The sequence below is a fragment of the Myodes glareolus genome, chromosome 1, assembly GCF_982192425.1.
Source record: "Myodes glareolus chromosome 1, mMyoGla1.1, whole genome shotgun sequence".
NCBI lineage: Eukaryota > Metazoa > Chordata > Mammalia > Rodentia > Cricetidae > Myodes > Myodes glareolus.
Window position 1 is genome coordinate 22,021,656 of NC_142026.1, and position 21,007 is coordinate 22,042,662.

The 21,007-nt window shown below is 44.9% G+C and overlaps 1 protein-coding gene across 1 annotated transcript in view; it reads right to left on the reverse strand.

The window, feature by feature from the left end:
• Serpine2 (serpin family E member 2) overlaps positions 1–21,007 on the reverse strand; it is a 59,507-nt gene that overhangs the window by 23,595 nt on the left and 14,905 nt on the right. Inside the window, exon 2 of the mRNA XM_085697801.2 lies at positions 2,517–2,797. Coding sequence (XP_085553927.1) covers positions 2,517–2,775 — 259 coding nt within the window. The 5' untranslated portion in view covers positions 2,776–2,797. The remainder of the gene's footprint in view (positions 1–2,516; positions 2,798–21,007) is intronic.

Genomic DNA, 21,007 nt, shown 5'->3' on the forward strand with positions numbered 1-21,007 from the left:
TCTTTCTTTTCTTCCTGACTGGAGAGACAGCATGACCAGCTGCCTCTGGCTCCTGCTGTCAGAACTTTCCTCCAAATTGTGAACAGAGAGAAATCGTGCCTTTGTTGACTTGTTTTTTTTCCCCCCCAGGATATTTTTCCTCAGCAACGAATAAAAGGAATTAATAAACTTTTCGAGGGAAAAGATTAGAGCTCATCTTCCCCTTCCTCAAGCAATCTTGGGTCTTCCTCTGGGAACATCACTGGGAGGAATCCTCAGAATTTGAGCCCCAAAGAAGGTCCCCAGAATGTGTAAGTATATCATGAACCCTGACATCCCATTCTCCACAGGACTGCTGGCAATTCTGGAGGGAGAATTGGTAGGGGTAGATGGGTAGCCAAATAGGCCAACATCATGAAGATGCCGAGCTAAAACTGTAGCGGATAAGCATTTAAACCAAACCAAAACAACAAGACACAATCCCAGTTGCTGTTTTGGAACTATGCCGGCTGACAGGGCTGCTGGATGGCAGCAAGAAAGGCCATAAATCTAAGCAGTGACTCACAAAGGCGGTAGAAATCACCCAACAACCCTGAACTTCCCAGCCAGAGACAGGACACTGTGTCCCAGGAATTCACCTACCCTTTCTTCACATCTAACAGGTGGGCAAACTGCCAAACCAAGCAAAGTTTACCCCTCTGTCAACAGGGGCAGCACTGGGCATATGGGGCTCCCAACACATGACCCTCCCATATGAGGGTCGCACTGAAAACCCAAAGGAAGCAAGAGCAGCGAGAGACAAGGAAAAGCATTCTTCCTCCACTAATCCAGCTCGCTTGCCAACAGGAGCCAACATAGTCTTAGAACTTCACTGTCAGAAGAGGCAGGGAAGAAGGCGGTGAGAAAGCTCCCTCACCTTCCCATGAGGTAACTGTCACCTTGGTATAAAATTTGACTTGTTCACACTTTTTTTGTGTGTGTGCAGGGCAGCAAGGAAGAGCTCAGAGACAATCCTGTTTCCTCGGGTGTTACAGTTGTGGGAAGGGAGACCCACCCTACAGGGAAACACTGCCTGCAGGCACGGGTCCTCCAGCTAAGCAGGTGAGTCAAAACCAACTTTTCTTCCAATAATACTAAGCCCCAATCACCAACCCTTACCTGTATTTGTTGTTATTTTGTTTTTTTGTTTGTCCTTTTGTGGAAATAATTATCAAACCCATTTGTACATGGCTTTGTACATGGTAGGCATGCCCCCACCCCCAGCCCTGGGTTACATCTCCAGGTTTATTGCTTTGACCTAGGTTTGGCATGTAGCCAGACAGGTCTCCTGTCTCACTTCTTAAGTGCTATGATTATGAGCACATTAGTTCCCAGGTCCAGCAGCTGGACATGGCTGGGCATTTTTTTTTTTTTTTTACTTCAGATTTATAAGTGGTTTCAAATCAGCAGATGGGGTAGGCTGGGGAGATGGCTCAGTCAGTAAAGTACTTGCCACATAAGCATGAGAATCTGAGTTCGGATCCTTGGCCATCTATGTAAAACCTGTCAGTGTGGTGATATACAGCTAAGATCCTAGCATTGGGGGAGTGGAGGGAGGTAGTTCTCCAAGGCTCACTGGTCAGCTAGTCTTCTTAAATCACTGAACTTCAAGTTCAGTGAGAGACTATATCTTAAAGAATAAGGAGCAGAGGCTGGAGAGATGGCTCAGAGGTTAGGAGCATTGCCTGCTCTTCCAAAGGTCCTGAGTTCAATTCCCAGCAACCACATGGTGGCTCACAACCATCTGTAATGGGGTCTGGTGCCCTCTTCTGGCCTTCAGGCATACACACAGACAGAATATTGTATACATAAATAAATATTTTTTTTTTAAAAAAAAGAGTAAGGAGCAGGATGGAGGAAAATACCAACATGCATTTCCAGTCTTCACACGCTTTTGTACCCGCATGCACATGAACCCATACACGCTACCCGCACAAAAAAATTAGTTTTCAAAAGTTAAAACAAAAATAGAAAAGGGGCATGCCTTGTGGCCTTCGTCCAGTTTTCTCCAAGGGCATTGGTGACCATATTGGGAAACTGTCATCAGCATGGTCTCTAGAACTCATTCTGACAACCCATCTTTCATGCATGCTTGGTGCACATGCTCACATGTGTATGTTAGCAGTTCTGTACAGTTTTAGCAGTCACATAGACTCCCATTACTCCATTGCCATCATAAAGCTCCCACGCTGCCAGTCTGTAATGTGGACATGTTTTACAAGGATGCTTTCTTAGACCACAAAAGATTTCCCTTAGGAGAAAACAGTAGTGCTGGTAGACAGAGTACCACGAACCCAACAGCAACAGAAATACAGTTGCTAACTTTGGGGTGTCATCTTTCCTTTAGAAGACCCTGGCCCTATGTTCCAGATGGCACCCCATGGCTTCCCTAGGCTGTTCTGCCTCTCAGATTAAGCAGAGACCAAGCCATGACCCTTGACATGCAGGACTGACTGACAGCGAGGCGTCATGAATGGAGGGAGGGAGCGCACACGAACCGTTTACGCTGTATCTCATCACCGTCGTGAGCTGCTTCTTCGTCCTGCCATCCGCGCCCAGCTGCAGCATGCCCAGGATGGACGCAATCCCATGTGGGGAGACGACAATGTTCTCCTGAGCCCGTGACTTGATGATCTGATTGAAAACCTGGATTCCTGTGTCAGAGCCTAGTTCCTCCAGAGACAGAGAGTTGAACTGGGAGTACACAGAAGACAAAGTCACTGTGGTCAAGACGAAGAAGGGAAAATGCCAATTCATGGTGCCTTCCAACAAGGACAGCCTAGGAGGAAAAAAAAAAAACACAACAGATAGAAATATATCACTCTTTTGTGAACACAAAGGGACAAATATTCTGAACTCGACTTGATCTGATTCCTGCAGTCATGATAGTGAAATCCTGTGCGGAGCCTCACACGCATGGGGTCTCGACCAACAGGGCTGGATAGCAGTGAATTTCATCGGCTGGGTCCTTAGTATGTACCAGGTACTAGGCTGGAGCTAGTATTTAACTCTTGCAACTCGGTCAGTCATGTAAGCATTATTTCCAAGGGTCTTCCATGTGCCAAGCCCTTTTGTTAAGTGCCAGACAGACAACTGTAAACCAGATGGGTGAGACCCTAGCTCTCTCAGGGTGTCCTTCTAGAGAGACACGGAGAAAATAAACCAGCAAGCGATTAGATAACTTCAGAGAAGAGTAAAAGCCAGGATCAGAATGCAAAGCAATGTGGGTGAAAGAAGGGCTATGTGAGTGGGGTGGGGGTCGCGACATAGTGAATACAACTCTGTGGCAGGAACACAGATGAGGACAACTGAAAACCGAGAAAAGAACCAGCTATGCATGGATGCAGGAAGAGCATGCTAAGCAAAGGAACAGCAGGACAAAGGGACTGGGGAAGAACAGGCAGGCTGTGTGATAGAGGCCAAGGGAGACAGAAAGCATGGGTCGGCAAGAGACTACTTGCAGGGTTTTAAACAGAGGAAACGATTCAGGTTATTGGGGTTTTCTTATAACCACACAGACTTGCCTCTTTTAATGTACCACATCCAACTTTTTTTTTTTTTTTAAAGTACAGGGCTGTTAATTAAAACAAATTTCAGTGGTAGCTTTAAAGCGGCAACAGGGCAGAACAATTGGTAAATCCATAAACTGTGTGGATGCACTGCTGACGCCGAGCGTTTCAATTACAGCCATTGGCTTTAAATATGCTCCAGGACTTGATTGCCACCGACAGCGCTTTCTTTGGCTACGACAAGAGGTAGGAGTTTACAAGTATTTACAGGAAAGCAAATACTTCCATTAAGTTAGAACTCAACAGCAGTGCTCGGCAAAAACAAAGGCAGAATTTGTGAGGTTACCAATTTGATCCCTGCTTTAGAGGGCTGAGGTTTCACGAGGCACGGATCTCCCGTGGAGCCCTCTGAACCCCCTTGTCACCAATGGGAGGTTACAGAGGGAAGCATTTGGAGAGACAGGTGACCTGGAGTGAGAGGAAGTCAGCGGCCACAAGGGAAAAGAGAGAGTGTGGGAAGGGCTGGGTAAAACATGTCTTCTTGCCTTCCCTTCCCTGTTTTGGGAACTTCGCACACTAAGTTATGCACGGCTGATACTCAGAAAACACTTATGGGATTAAGCCCAAGGGTTTATGAGCATTGATTTCTAATTTTATTATTTTTCATTCCCTCAAACTGAGCTTATTGAATGTGGTTGAGGAAATGCTTGTGTTTAGCCCTGAGCATCACAATGAACTCCAAAACTGGTCCAAGAAAATGCCAGCCTCCTGACTGGTCAAGGAGTATCAGTACAAACAGAATTCCCCACCTGGCTGTCCATGTACAATGAGCCACTGACACACGGTTCAAGCCCATGTTCTTACCCATTGTGACACAGGTAAATTTCTTCTAAAAACTCAGAACATCTGGGGTTTCTCCAGAGCTTACTTATAAAATGATTGTCTAAATTCAGCCTGTTTAAATTCAAAAGGTGTAAGTGACCTACATACGCTCCCACGTGGGCCTCTGCTATGGTCAGCAGCGGCCTATTTTGACTTTGGCACCTTGGACTGGCTCTAATACCACGACAATTGCCCGAGTTTCCTGGAGCCTGCTGGACCTGGGAGGGCTTCCAAGGCCTGGCCGTGGGGCTGTACTTGCTCCTCTTCTGAGGGAGGCTTTGATTTCCCATTTTCCCTTTCTCCCTCAGGGAACACATTTCTTATTTGAAATTTAACATAACACACACACACACACACACACACACACACACACACACAAAATGTGGAGAACCTTTGTAACAACCAACCCCATGGTTGAGAAAGAGAGAGAGAGACAGACAGAGAGACAGAGAGAGAGAGAGAGAGAGAGAGAGAGAGAGAGAGAGAGAGAGACACTATGTTTTGAAATGAGGAGGGCAAATAAGTGTAAACTTTCTAACAGTCCTAATATTCAGACATCAGCATGGACAGTCTCACAAACAAAGTTACTTTAGTTACCAGAATTTTGCTCAGTTATGATTTTTTTTCCTCTGAAAGAACAGTCCCACTACAGTGGGAGTGTTTTTCTTGGTTTCTTTGCCCAGTTATTGAGAGATGTCCATGTTCGGCTTCAGAAAAGCACACTGGGCAGTCTCAGGGCTGTATGGAACTTGGAATCAGGGCAATTTTTGATGGATGTTCTGGGCATAACTTCTGCTTGGCTAAACGCTCTCAAAGCAAAACTCACCGGGCTTGTACTCATGTCTAAGAATAAGCTTATGAGCCTGGAGTATGGGTGAACCCATAAATCACTTCAGGCTTGAGTAAGTCCTAATAATGAAATATACTCACACCTCTACAGAAACTATTTTACACGGCATAAGTGTGGTTGTTTTTAAAATGCTTCATTTTCAGGACAAGCAGAACCCTGCAATGGGAAGAATATAGCAACTTTCTGTTTATTTTCATTTTTAAAAGAAATCGCTCTTCAAACTTGGGTATGAGAGAAAGAATGCGTATTTGGCCCAAATGTATTGGGTAGCGTGGATACAGCGGTTCATAAATCTGTTTGAGCGTTTCAATTTCTTGAATAATGTTTTTGCAACAATAAAAAGCAATTCATGTGCTTTAGGCCATCACTGAGGGAGCTCATAAGCCTACCCATAAAGCTACTGCCACGGGCACAGCCTTCCAAATGCTGGCTTTCTCCTACTCCGAGCCCTTTCACTTTCCGGCAAGGGGAATGCTCCCGAAGTAATTGGGCACTGCTCTGAGCGGTAAGCATGGTTTAGCGCAGTAAATAACGGGCTGCTGGTTCCGCAAATGCCAGATTCAAAATGCACACTTGAAAATGTGTCACTTGCCGGTGGCGGACGTGAAACACATGCCACAGACTCAGTGGCTTCCACATAGGCGAAGCTGAAATCTCTGCAAATTTCCCTGTCGGGCTTTCAGCAGCTTGCAACCTATTTCCTCCTGATTGATCATGACACTCTCTTGACCTCAAAAATAGATAGATAGATAGATAGATAGATGGATGGATGGATGGATGGATGGATGGATGGATGGATGGATGGATGGATAGATAGATAGATAGATAGATAGATAGATAGATAGATAGATAGATAGATAAAAATCCTTCATTGGTGGGCTATGGAAGCCCTTAGCCTGCAAAGTCTCCCAAGTCTCCTCTTTCAGGACTGTTTCCTGTTGGTGGCCTTTCCTTTGCTTTTTTTCTCTATTGTTCATTTAGTGACCACCAGAGCCACCCCTCCCCAAACTCCTCCTCTCTGAATATGTCATCTCTCTCTGCACTGTGCATTTGGCTTGTTTTCAAACTGTTCCACTCCCTTCCCACTAGACAGAAGTTCAAAACCAGGGGCCTTTAGCGTCCTGGAGTCTATTAAGAGCCTTACCACTGGCATGCCCTAAATCAGAGGCAGGAGTGAGGGCCTAATCCCACTGGTTCAGGGTTTGGTTTGGAATGCGGTATTCCAAAAATACTTCAGGAAACTAAAGTTCAGGAGATGGCACATACATGTCAGGATTTGGAGCTACTCCATACATTTTCCAGGAAATGTGAAAAAGGAGATGTGCTGGTGCTGTCGGGCCGCCCTCTCACCACAAATGTCCTGCTTCAGCGCCGCCCCTTAGGGGCTGGTCACATGCCGTGAGTTCTGCAGCTCTCTTCCCACTGCCTGAGAAGCTACTGTTCATCACTCGCCTGGGCTGCATACGGGCTTGCAAACAGACCCCTGGACTGACTCATGGCTGATTTACTATATAGCAGAAAGTAAGATATTTCTAATTTTCTATTAAACTATTTTTATACCTTTATCCTTAGTGCAAGCAGACAACAATTTCAATGTCTACACACTCTATTTAGCATAGCAAGCTCTATGTAAACAATTTCATGTGAAAAGAACCCAACAGAAGTCTATAGGCTTTGAGACTTTGCCAAGGGTTTCTCATCAGCTCTGGGTGAACTCAAGAATATCTAAAGAAAGGATCTATCCTCCATCACTCACTAAAATATGTTGGAATGTGTATATGAGTATACACATATATGTATATGTATACACATTGTTTCATATATTCAAATATACATAACATATATGGAAAATGTATATCCATGGTATTCTACATTTAGAAATGATCATTTTGTGGCTTATCTCTTGCAAGCTAAAGATTATTCTGAAGCAAACTACAGACATTATAGAGCAGTATTCAGGACCAATCTAATATGAACCCCACCCCCCCAGTTAGGAAATAGACCTACAATATCATTATCACTTAGCAAAATCAGTAACTCCTTCAAATGCTAATTATCCAGTGTTCACACTGTACTGATTGTCTTGTGTTACATGTATAATTTTATTTGGTTCAAGATCTCCAGACATTACAAGTTAATAACCCTCTTGCTGTTTTAGAACAACAACAACAAAAACACCTTAAGTTGCTTTATTTTTAACTGTGGTCCTAATACCCACTGGAATTTGAAAACTGTGTTCCTCTGTCTTATGTGAAGTTGGTAGAACCAGAACAAGATAGCTGACAACAGACAGTTAACTTGAAGAAAAGAAACTTTACTACCTGGAAGTTATTAGCAACCGTGATCTAGAAGCTAAGCAACTCAACGGATTCAATCTTCAGGTTCAAGCTGTTTTGTAACAGTGTTGTCCAAGGCATCAGGGAGGCTGGTCAACCATTCGCTTTTGTGCCATGATCAGTGCCCAAGTACCATTTTCTTTTCCCTTTAATTAGGGGTTCCAAAATGGTAGGTGCTCTTATAACTAAGTTTCCTGCATTTATTAGGAGGACTATAGAGACAAGAAAGCCTCCCTAGCGGACTACCCTGTGCTTCGGTGTGTGTGGGAAAGGTGGACAAACGCTAGAACAGCTGCCAATTCAGAATGACTTCATCAAACAATTCAGATCACCACAGTGTCTGCTTCTTCTCCCGCCGTTACAAACTCATGTTTTCAACATCTTCTAGACGCTTGATTCACTGTAACTATTCTTGTTGGAGACTCAAATTAAGTCACTTCAAAACTGACACTTGCAACATCCAATTGGATCATATAGTGTCCTTGGCTCCCTTGGCTTCTGATTTGACAAGATATCCTTAGGTTCATCTGTACATTTCCTGTCCCAAGTACAGTCACTTACTTCTGATTCCTTTTAGAATGAAACACTATTTAGAGATTGTATCTGGACACCCCCATCTCATGAATCCCAAGTAAAGTAAAGCAATATTGGGAGATGGAGATCCTGAAGAACCCACATTTATTTATGTCATTCTCTGGGGTGTATAGAATCTTAAAAGGTGGATTGCCTACACAGAAATTGCCTTGCCTCCCAGGGCCAAGAAAGCCACAGGAGGCTCATTAGACGAGGCCAAAACAGGGCAGTCAGCTGACATTAAAAAATTGGTAAGGTTGGTCAAAGTATACTACTAATGTGTAAAAATCAGTGAGTCTCCTGAATCGTGCCTATCATAAAAAGTGGAGTCACAATAATGTTAGGCACCTGGAAGGAGCAAGGGACAGTATTGCAAGGAAGACCACACCTCACCCCATTCCACCCCAGTTTCTCTCCATCACTTCTTCCCAGTCCAACAGACAGCCAATGGGGAAAGCTCTGAGGTCCCTCTTCTTCAAACCTAGATGCTCCCTCATTGATCTACCCCTGTTCCCACTCTTCTAAAGGGGACATGGTTGGCCCGAACAGACCTGCAGATCACACTGCATTGGGAAGGACCACAGCTCCCAACAGCTTTCGCCAAGGCCTTCTCAGAGGAGAGGCTTTAGTTTCTCAAAGGATAAATGAAAACTCTTCACACAGGTCCGCAACGCTCAACTGTCAGGCCAAAGATTTCCTACCAACATCTTTGCCAGCAGAAGAAAGTTTCCAACTCTCAAGAGCCTTTCACAACAGCCGTCCAGAGACCCTTCAGGAGTTGGTCTATGAAGACTTAAGGATCTCTGCAAAGCTGTGGTAACGGTTCATCCACAAGTAACTGGCGTGAAGATTAGGAAGCCAAGAAGAGGCTGGCCTTAAATACGGAAGCCAGAAGACTACATTTTGAAACCTCTGCAAGCCATTCCTGAAATTACGTCCCTCGGGCTGTCCTTGTTTTCCAAATAAGAGCGCATTTCCTTATGATAACTAAACCAGAAGAACAAGCAAGCTGGGACACGTGGTGATGTGCATCTGATAAGTATGCCACCGACCTCGGGGTCAGCATCTTTATAACGTAGGGAGGAGCAAACAAGAGAGGGCAGCTGGAGCTGCCGTGGCCTTAAAATGCTTTTCTGGGTTGCCCCCAAGAAACATAAGTTCTCTGAAGTTCTTCATATATATATCCCGAATCAAAAAGGTTTGCATATATGTTTGATATATATGACACCACTTAAAGAACCAATCTAAAAATGCTTAGGAAAGACATTTTCAACCATAGAAGCGGCAGCAATGTCGAAAAGGAAAAAGAATACGTTTGGTTTGTAACTGTACTCTGGTGCCCCACTGCCTTTCACCCATATATTTTTCATACTGAAATTTCTCTTGGGACAGGTGGTAGGCTAAAGAAGAAGATGTGGGAATTTATTAGCTGTCTACTTCCAAATATATAAGACTAGAAACGTTTTTTTCCCCTACTTTCTTCAAAGTTTCAGACACAATTTGCTTGGGGTTCAAATCCAGCTCCTACCACCCACTCACACCAAGCTTGCTCTGTCCTCTACTACTTCCATGTGTGCTTTTACAGTTTCCTTAGATGATTTAAACAAGAAATAGAGTGGTAAGAGCTGATACCTTCTAGTGTGCCACACTTCAGATGAGGAACTTCCTAACCCAGCAACCAAGAGAGGTCTTGTCTCCAGCACTGCAATGGTATTCACCCATGGCTTCCCCTCCCCCATTTTCTGATTTTTCAAGACAGGGTTTCTTAAAAACAGAGAAACAATTTCATTGCATTGCATTACAAAAAAAGATGCAACAAATATTGCACTTTGGGGAATACAAAATAGCCATGGATTCACAAATGTTTTAATAAAAAAATTGTTTTTATTGTATCATAATTAAGATACATTTTAAAACTATTTTTACATTTTAATTATCTGTACAAGGAGGGTGTGCCATGATGCACATGTGGAGACCAGAGGGCAATTTACAGGAATTTGTTCCTTCTGGCATATACTCAGGTCATGGGACTTGGTGGCAAGTGCCTCTACTCTCTGAGCCTAAAATACGTTTTGTGATTCTTTTATCTCACATTGAGATATTGTTTATACAATCTATACTCAAAGCCAGATGATAACTTCAAGCGTCCTTTGTAATAACACTGATGCTGTCTCAGGGTCCTCTACTCATTGATGAGAGCTCAGTGCTCTTAAAATTGATGCTGATTGAGACAAACTATGAAGGCCAAAAGTTATATCAACAAATAGATTTTAAAAATATTTCTGAAAACCAATATGGAATAAAGTTATATTTTGTTAAGAAAAAAAAGCATATACATGATAAACAACACACTCCTTTTATCAATTAACTGTAAGAGAATAAAAGATCTGTGCCCAAAAGTGATTATTTATTTCTAGAAGCAAAATCGTTGCAATAAATAGCTAAACTGGCCATTTTAATTGCAATCTAAATCTCCAATGGAAGTGGCCCCGCGGGCAGCCTTTTAGCAGCTCAGCATCCTTGCCCTCTAGCTTTTGCACGCTCCCTCGCTAACTGTTCGCACCTGCTACCCTTGGACCACTGCCAGTGGGAAGCAAAGCCCACTTTTCTTCCTGGGCCTTAAGTGTTTACAGACACGATTTCCTCCCAGAAGGCTAATAGCCATTGACTCCTGGTCTCGCTGTAAATGACTCTCCAGAAGGCCCATGAGCTCTGGAGTGGGACTTGGCCCCGATACCATCTCTCGCTTAGCTTCTTCCTTTAATAAGACCCTCTCTTCCCAATCCCCTGCTAGGTTTGCCTAGAAGGGCTTCCTTATCCAATCACTTTGCTGCTTCAAGGAGAACATACATGACCTATGTCACCCAACACTGAATAATAGTTAATGACATCCACCCAATAGTGTCACTTGCTGTTATGAAAACCAAGCAGTAATGTATCAGTCACTGATTCTGGATAATTAGGATAATTAATTCCAGATAATTTCTTTTTGTTTCTGAAACACTTTCGCTATATAACCCGGGCTGGACTCAAATATGCTCAGTTCTGTGCCTCAGCTTCCCTAGGTTGGAAAAGATATACTTTAATTGACAACAAGGCCATTGATGATATAATCAAGTACGCAAAGATTTATACTCTGCAAAAAGACTAAAGGGCACCACCGAGCTACTGTTAGACAACTGTTTCTGGTGATGAGTTCATGCTCCACATCATTTGTAATTTGCAGAGCTTCAGAAATGAAATGCCACACTTAGAACATAATCTTTTTTTTTCTGCTTAAAAAAAACACACATGATAGGAGCATGGAGTCAACATCAGCTGAAAGGTGAACACTGGATGGAAAGGGGGCAGAGAAAGCTGCAGAGTACAGGTACCAGAAGGCCATGGAAAACTGGAATAAAGTGGTATCTATTGGAAAGAGAAATGTGGACACATAACACAGTAAGCTCCTTTCTTATACACATGGTCTTCTGTCAATCAATAGAGATGGCTCTGTTCTGATGGGCAACTTGATCTACATCTCTACATGTCCATATAAGACATTGAAAGAGAGAGGTAATTATCAATGAATATTTTACGCCAGGCATTTAGTACAGTGCCTAGATTATGGAAGGAATTCAATACATGTTTATGAAACAAATTGCTAATTCAATGGAAGTTAATTGTTTCATTTCTAGTCTATGTGCCAGCAGCAATTAAACCCTTCTCCCTCAATTCTAACTTGCTTAAAATCTATAGACTACACCCGTAAGTAGTTGAAAATAATAGCCATCATTAACTGGAAACACACTTCTGTAGTCTGAGTATATGTATCCTCCAAGAATTCACTTACTGAAGTTCTAGCTTGCAAGGTGATGTTATCAGAAGTTGGCTCTTGCCAGACACGGTGATGCACATGTGCCTTTAGTACCAGCACTCCTGAGACAGACACATCTCTATGAGCTCAAGGCCAGCTTCGTCTACATAGTGAATTCCAGGTCAACTAGGGACACACAGTGGGACTCTGTCTTAATAATACTGATAATAATAACAAAAATCATATCTTTGAGAGATGATTAGTTCTTGAGGGAGGGGTTTCACGATGGTATGAGTGTCATTCTCAAAAGGACCTCAGAGACGGTTAGTCCTGCTTAATGCATGAAGGAACAACTAGAAACAACTGTTTGTACCACATGCAAACAGAAAGCAAGCCCTTGACAGCCACTGCATATGCCAGTGTCTTAATCGTAGATTTCCCTGACTCTAGAACAGTGAGAAATAAATTCCTGTCATTTATAAGCTCATCAGTCAATGATATTTCGCTACAGCAGATTAAACAAACACGGCATCTACTCAATGCCAGACACCATATTTTACATTGAAAATGCAATTTAATCCTCCACATAAGAAGTAGACATTAGTTGTTTCTATATTATACAACTCATACATGGCAGAGAGACCGGAGGTTGAGAGCCTGTGCACTTGGCTAACATGCCACAGCGCTCTCTTTGGTGGTATTTAAAGGCCCATGAAGGAAAAGGTAAAGAAACACTGTGTTCCTCTACCTCGGTTTAACTCGGCAAACACTTGGAGCAAACAAGTGACCACAACCTTCAAGAGTGCCAAACTGAACACAGTGTTTGTTACTCTAGGGAGGTGGCTTTCACCCAGGGTGAGGGCGACTCTGTCCCCTGGGGAATATGGAGACGGTTCTGGTTGTCACTCTACTTGGATAGGTGGTGTTATGCCACCTAGTGGGTGGAGACTAGAGATACAGCACCTTATGGGGCTAAGCCTCTCAGGGTATGCTCCCCGTACCTCAAGCTTCAGGGTGTGGGTTGGCTCCTGTACCTCATGCCTCACAGTGAGGGTTGGCTCCTGAACCTCATGTCTGAGGGTGTGGGTTGGGTTCTGTACCTCAGGCCTCAGGGTGTGGGTTGGCTCCTGAACCTCAGGCCTCAGGGTGTGGGTTGGCTCCTGAACCTCATGCCTCAGGGTATAGGTTGGCTCCATACCTCAGACCTCAGGTCTCCATTAAAACCTATGCTCTGATTCACAGAAGAACACACACTCCTCCTCTGCCCAGGTCACACCAAAATGTCACTGACTTCCCTTTCTTTAAGAGTGACAGTCAAAGCTACAGCAATACTGACACCAATTTGCAGGATTCTCCCCAGTTTTTTTTTTTTTTTAACCTGAAACTTGCCTGTGTGGAAGAGGAAGGAATCTAGCCAATTACTTCCGTGCATCCTAGAAGGGAAGGCTTATGACCAGCAATTATACCTTCAGCCTGCTGGCTAGTTCACCCAATCCAATGTGACGACTCCAGTTTGCCACAGCCTGTGGAAGACACTCTGAGGCCGGAAGCAGGGATAGAGGCATTCTAATGAGCTGCTGCTTCCTGCAGGAAGCATGGGGCGATGGTAATACCAGGCTGAGTCACTGGGCAGCTATTTCCCTAAACTCTCCGAAGAGCAGCAGCGGGAAGTCGAATGGCATCCCATCCTCTGCCCTTGGTCTGTCCTCCTTCCCACCGGCAGTCAGCTCTCTCCCCATGGCTGCTTGCTTTCGCTAAGTCAAAGCTGCTCTATCATTCATGTTCGGGAAATGGAACTGTCAAGCTCAGAGAGAAGATCCTTAACATTCACACGCACCCTGTGTAATGTTTCGTACCTCCGTACTTCCTCCCTGGCACCCTTGGAACCATTTCTTTCCAGGACCTGCTGAGCGAAGCAATTCTGGGCCCCACCCCAACTCTATTCCCTCTTCCTCCTGAGGAGACCTGTCTGTCTAGCCAGGAAAGCCAGACTACTCGGCAAATAAGTTCTGAATTAGGTCTCAAGAGGACCCCATGTCAAATTACCCTAAAGAGTGAAGGTCTCTGCCTCTCCTTCCCTCCCTCTCCGTCTCTCCCTTCCTTCCTCCCTCTCTCTCCCTCTCTCCTCTCTTCTCTCTCTCTCTCTCTCTCTCTCTCTCTCTCTCTCTCTCTGTGTGTGTGTTAGAGTGTGTGTGTCTATGGGGGGTTCCATCTTCATGGGGAGGGAAGCCTTCTTTAGCAAACCAGTAAACTGGTAGATGACATCCAAGCCCCACAAAGATGTCACAGAGGGGCTTATTCTGAGCCATGAGGCTCAGCTTTGACAGCGCTAACAGAGGATGTGGGCTTTAATCAGGCAGGAACCTGAAGGCCCCTGTGCTCCTATTTCAGACAGTGGGGGTGGTGGGCAGGGAAACCCACATTCGACCACGCAGAGAGGGATTCAGACGGCTAGCGCACTGTTTCACAAGCGAAAGCCTCTTGGCTCCCCTAAAGTCAGGTAGTACTCAGAATTTTTGAATATTAAGCACAGCCATCCACTCCTCTATTCCACGAATACTAAGGCAGTGTTGCTGGGCTCGCTGCTAGGCAGCCAGAAGAAAACCCTGCCCTTGCAGTCAGAAGAGAACCCTGTCCTTGCAGCCAGAAGAGAACCCTGCCCTCGTGTGAGCACTTTTTATGAGCATGTGATAATGGCACTGCGGCGGTGTGTCCGCTGTTTCAACTTGCGTATCGAATCGCTGACCAAATCAGGATTATTAGCATCTCTCCTAAGGGCTTTCAACCCAAGTGGTCTGGGACCCTTTGACATCATCTCTAAAGACATTTGCAGTCTTTAGAAACATATAAAGGTGAGGAGGAAAGAGTTGTGGCATCCCGAGGAGAAACCAGGGACACAAGGTGTCACAAAAAGCTCCCAACAATGAGGAACTACACAGTAGCAACAGAACAGAGGGGTTGGCAGGCCCTGCTTTAGAGAAGAAGACTTTAACAAAACCATCAGGCCACTGAGACAATACTTGAATTCATTTTTTACTTATCTTTGGTACAAACACACCAGAGGAAACCAGGCACATCCACACAGGGAGGATCGGTAGCCGTCTGAGGAAAGCCCGGCCCTCCCCAGTGGAGACTGGAGAATGAGCTGTACATAGAGTCCACGCAGCAGGGCGAGAGGTCAGAAAGCCATCCATTAAGACAGCCTGGAGGGTGAAATGTCTTTGACGGCTTTGCTTCTTCTCTTTTCCCACCATCATCCCTTTCCCTTTGCAGTCTTTGCAAAGCATGGGTGACCCTGGAGTGGGAAACCCTGCTGAACACCCAACTCACGGGCAACGCCCACCAAAGCCCAAACCCGAGAGCAGCTGAAGACTCTCTCATACCCGTGTCCATCTTCCTCCACTACCCCTTGTACTTGGGTACCGGGTGCCCTCAGAGGCCTAAAGAAGGCGCTGGATCCTCTCTCACTGGTGTTTCAGCGGGTCGTGAGCCGCTGCGTGGGTGCTGGGAATCGAATCGGGTTCTCTGGAAGAGCAGTCTGTCCACTTAACTGCTGATCCGTCTTCCCAGCTTAGGCCAGTTCTGAAGGCCTCTATCAATGCCGGCTTCTGCCATCACTACTGTGTACAACCATAACCATCATAGACAGAGACGATGATCTCATTCTCTGAGGGTCTCCACTACAGACCACCTGAACCTGAACTTCAAGTACAAAAGACTCAACCTGACTCCTGAACACAAAATGAAGCTGCCTTATTTAGTTGCTTGTCCTTCTCTTCCGTGGCTGACCCATTTCCTATATTTCCTCAATGTAAGGGTTGCAAAGGCCTAGGATGTGACAGTAAGGGACCTTTGTATCTGGGCACAGATCTCTAGTGAAAATAACGTACAGGCCTTTGTCTTCCCAAGGGCAGCAGGATGCTGTACTGCTCCATCAACAGTCCCCATGACAGGATTAGAAACGACCATGGAGCACCACGTCATCTTGGGAGATGGGCGTCAGGCTGCCAAGCTCATGAATACAGAGTGTTTTCCTATCAGCTCGAAATTGAAACAGGGTGCCTGTTTCAACTGAAATGTGACTCAAGCCACGGTGCAGGTTTTGGTGCGGGGCAACCAGACAAACCCTGTCTCAGTGGTCACGAGATTTAATGGTAGCGGTCTGGATTTTAAGCTTTCTCTCAGAACTGTTTTGTTTATATGGGTAAAATAACATGGAACAGGAAATTCTAGACAACTACCCAAAGAGACCACTTGCAAATAACGTGACACCATATTACAGAGCCTATTAGGGTGACCTCAGAAAACGGGCAATCTGGAAGAGAAGGCTTAAGTGATTGTAAGTGGACCCCAATACACAGTGTTCCTGCATAGAGATATTCCCTCAGCAACTTTCATGGAGAGACTAGGAAGGGAGGTGGCTAGTCCTAACCACTAAGCTTCCTAGTCCTAACCACTAAACTTGCTAGTATTTTCCAGATCTTAATAATTGGCACCACCCACCACCTATGTACGTCCCATCCAAGAATTCAAGCCAAAAGCCTGGGAACTATCTTTTCCTTTATCCTATTAGAATCATCAACAAATTCATTCTGCCTCTTGAACGCATCTCAGATAGTCTCTCCATCTCCTGGTCCCCAGTCTAAGCCACCAACTTCTCTGGAAGGCAGCACTGAGTTCCTTACCCGAGATACCACCCACACTGCTCTGACTGACTGCTGAGAGCAGGAAAGCTGACCACGATCTCTGCAAAAGATCTGCGCCACACTATCCAGTGGCTCTCCAACATTCTTGTTAGCAACGGTACGTCCATCCTGCAGCCTATTATAAGTCACGATTTGGCCAGGATCAAACTGTCCTCCTCCAGATATACCGAACCTGCTGGTTTCTTTTCAGCATCTGGCTTCCACTTCACGTGGAAGTTTTTCCCAAATGAAAGATACATCATGCTGTTTCCCCTTGCTTCCTCATCTGCCCTGTGCATCACTGTACCCTAGCATCCAGGATGGTACATGGATAGCCAGGGGTTTAATATACAAACAAGGCATTAGAGAAGTAGCCAGGCCTCTGAAGACCAACTTAATTCAAAGGCGCACCATGGACCATTTCACACAGTCTAACATAGCTAAAAAGTACTTGGTACTCTTCACGAGCTGAACTGGATGACTCTTGGTCGGAAGGGGCTGTTAAGCAGCAGCTCTAGGTGCTACCCAGGAGAGGCTTGCTGCATCTTCCACCCAGTTGTGATAACCACATGCCTGGAGAAATGAAGACAGAGGGAAGAATGACCCTGTTTGGCTGATACCACTATTAAAAATTTGCAATTAACGGCCAGCATTCCCATTGTAGGCACAAAATGCCTAATTAACCTATAGTCATCGTTTGAAGCAGAATAATAATGGATTTCAGCACAGTGTGGCTGGCCAATCATTTACAACATCATTTATTTCAGTAGGAGTATTCGTTATACCCCACCCCACCCCCAGCCAAGCTTATGGAACAACCATGAAGGTGTGGGTTAGACCACTCGGACAGATTCAGCTTCCTCTCTGCATCAATATTCTAGGTGATGTCTGAAGCGAGATGACGGCGAACAATGGGAAGGGATGGGGCAGAGGCAGGACTCTGTTCCTTTGATCCCATCTGACTTTTAAGTTGTGTTTGGCACATTAAAAAAAAGTAAAAGGAAGGGAAAAAAGGAAGGAAGGAGGGAGGGAGGGAGGGAGGGAGAAAGAGAGAGAGAGAGAGAGAGAGAGAGAGAGAGAGAGAGAGAGAGAGAGAATGGACAACACTGTAGAGCTGGAAGTTCCTGGTGAAAGCACCGCCTCACAGCCAATCATGCTTCTCTCTGCAGTGGAGCGAAAGTTTGAAGTGTGAAGGACCAAGTCTCACTGCCACGGATCCCCATCCAGGCCACCCTAACGAAGGCGCTATTGAGCTCACGGCGCCTCCTCTGGAATGCGAAACGACTTCCCAGTTTTACCTGCTACTCTGCAACAATATTTTCAATTATTGGTTTACTTGCAACTGCCCTCCAAGTCATTTAACTAGATCTTACCTATATAAAATAGTCAACTGTGCTCTCTGAGCAATTCCCAGCTGCAAAAAAGAGAGCTGTCGTGAGGAATTCTTTTCCGTAGCTAATTGAAAATACTGCACATATAATGCATGATTTAAAGGACCCAGGAGGAGTTTCAATTTGCATTCCCTATTTTAAATGTACAATCGAATGCTGTCTTAAAGTGCCCTACACATTTAATTCAATATAGCTTGCCCGAAGCCCCAGACACTCTTAAATTTTAGCACTGTGAATTTAATGATGGGAGGTTTTTAAGGCTCCAAGTGACTTTTAAAAACAATAGCTTGAAGGGGGGGAGGGACTCTTTTTCTTGAGAAAACAAACATTCCATAGATTTGACTGGTTCAAACCTGTATGAAGAAAAGAGACGAAAGCTCAAAATGGCAGCAGGGTGCCAGGATGCCTGCCAGGAGGAAGGTGCCAGTCATAAGAACATCCTCACCAAGGAGGCACAACCGAGTTCTTGAGAGTGCCCAGAGCTATATGTTTCAAGAGGCGAAAGCCCTGTGGACATTCAAGACCAGGGTGGCTGACAATCACACCCACGGGGATGAAGACAGAGGCTTCATTTTAATGCACGCTATTTGAGAGGAGGGTGTCAAAGTGACCACCTTCTATTTCTGAGAGCCTAGCGGGTTTCGAAGTACCTTGTGCACTTCCCCAGTTAACCAAGCATTATTGAGGTCCTACACTAAAAACCTTCAGAAGGGATGAATGACAGACTTCCTTAAAGGAAAAGAAACAAAGACAAGAAGTGGCATGTAGTAAGAAGAGCTTCAGGCCAAGGAGGGAGGCAGCTACTTGCCTTTATAAATGGTTACACTGTTTGATTATTTGTGTTCCTCCAAGTAGTAAATACGTAGAGGACCATGAGAGCGAGGATGGGGTGGGGGTAAGGCACTGCTCCCCATAACAGATGAGAGGGACCAATAGTGGCAGCCACTGGTGTCTCATAACTACCAGCACAGAACAAAGAACATTACTCTAAAGTCAGGAAACACAAGAGACATCAAATATACATCTACTGAGGGCATGAAAGTTCCAGGCACACTCTGAACCCTCATCTTTGGTCTATAAAATGAGAAATAAAATTAAGATGAAAGAACTCACCACCTAGAAATTTCAATCACCTGTCCTCAGGGGGGAGGCTCTTACATTGTCTATAGATACGCACAAGAACGGAAGGGACGTAGTTGTGTATAACTTTCGATGAGCTAACTACCTCTGCCTATTGGCTAGGAAACAGTCTCCATGGAACTACCTCAGGTTTTCAGTCCTATGAACTGGGCCACTAACTTACACATTTTTAAAAATATATCCTTGCCTACCCTGGAATTTGCTATGTATATCCGGATGACCTAATAGATTTACCTGCCTCTGTGCTGAGACTAAAGGCATGTACCACCATACCCGGCAACCCGCACAATGTTAGCAACCCCTCAAGATTTGTTGTTCCTGAGCACTGGTTTGGTTTTGAATCTTGAGACAGGTCTTGCTAAGTGGCCCTGATGTGTCTGCGGTCCAATACTAGGTGAGGCTGACCTTAAAATTATGGAGGTCCTCCTGCTTCTGCCTCTGAGCCATCACACCACAGGGGACCCTGTTTATCTGTCATCTGTCTGGGACACTGGTAACTGTTAGGCTAACTCTAAACAACAATGAACGTCCTGACAAACTCCGAGCCTTTACTCCACACTTCACACTGTGAACACCAGCAGGAAATGCCATCTAAGCAGCCATTTTTTTTCTGCTGTGCAAAGACAACGTGGCACCGTTTGATTACTTGCTTTTCTTACCCCCCCCTGGCACCGGAGAGTATTGATTATCTTTTCCTCAGGGAAAGTCCAAGGAACATAACCAAAAGCTGAGCCTGTCCTGCAGAAAAGAAAGAGAGGGAGAAGGAAAGATCCATGTAGCTAAACCAGATCCCTAAGACATCCATGTTCCCAAACAGATGTAGAAACTAAACATTCTGGTGTTAAAGAAAAAGTCCTCAGAATTCACTGGAGATATCACACTGAAAATGGATTCTGCCAGGAAACAGGGAGCCAGTGTTGTGCATTTGTTATTATGATTGCTATGGCTGTTGTGAGGTCAGCTTGGCACCCACTGATGTGACCCTGTGATATTTAGTCTCCTCTTTTTTTGGGCGGGAGGCGGTTCTCTTAACCAAGTCTCCTGCCCACTCACTCAGGTTTGGTACAGCCAAACTTCCTAGGCAGAGCTTTCTGGTGAGCTACAGCAAGCAAAACTAGCTACCAAGAAAGTATTACAAACATGGAAGCGGTGGGAACAAACCCTATGAGCCACCTTCCAAAATAAACTAAAGACATAAATAAATATATATGTGTCCAAAAGCAAAAATCTGGAAATACTTCCCAATAAAGTACGGGGGTAAGCAAAGAGGACTGGCCCTTGGTTGGAGTGTTTTATCACCCAATAGAAATAACAATTCTATATTTACAAGCCGTCCCCACCATAAAACCAAAATCATTCTTCAAAGCTTAGAAACCATCCAGGGTGATAGGAAGCAAGGCTCCAAATTCAGTTTCCTCCCCTGGTTTGCCTCAACTTCACTTGCTACGGTAGACGCTGACACCTTCTGAAGGCATCTAGGAGGGAGTCAAAAGAGGGGGACATTTAGCTATTTCCTATAAGAAGTCTAAGTTCACTCAACACAAACGTGGGGCACAGACCAGCTGCCTCATCTGTGCCTGCTTTCCTAGATCACACACCTGCTCAGGGACTCAGTGCCCCGCTCTATAGTGAGGGCCAACCCTTCATCCATTGTCTACAACAGAGGTAGATGAGATGACATAAACCCTAGCGCTCTTCCTCACGGGACTGACCACTTCTCTCTACCACGTCCAAGCTACGGCAGAAGAGCAAGGGCTTCTAAATCAAACAATCAAATGAAAAAGAAAAGAAAAAAAAACCAAGAACTTAACATTCGCTTTCTCCCTT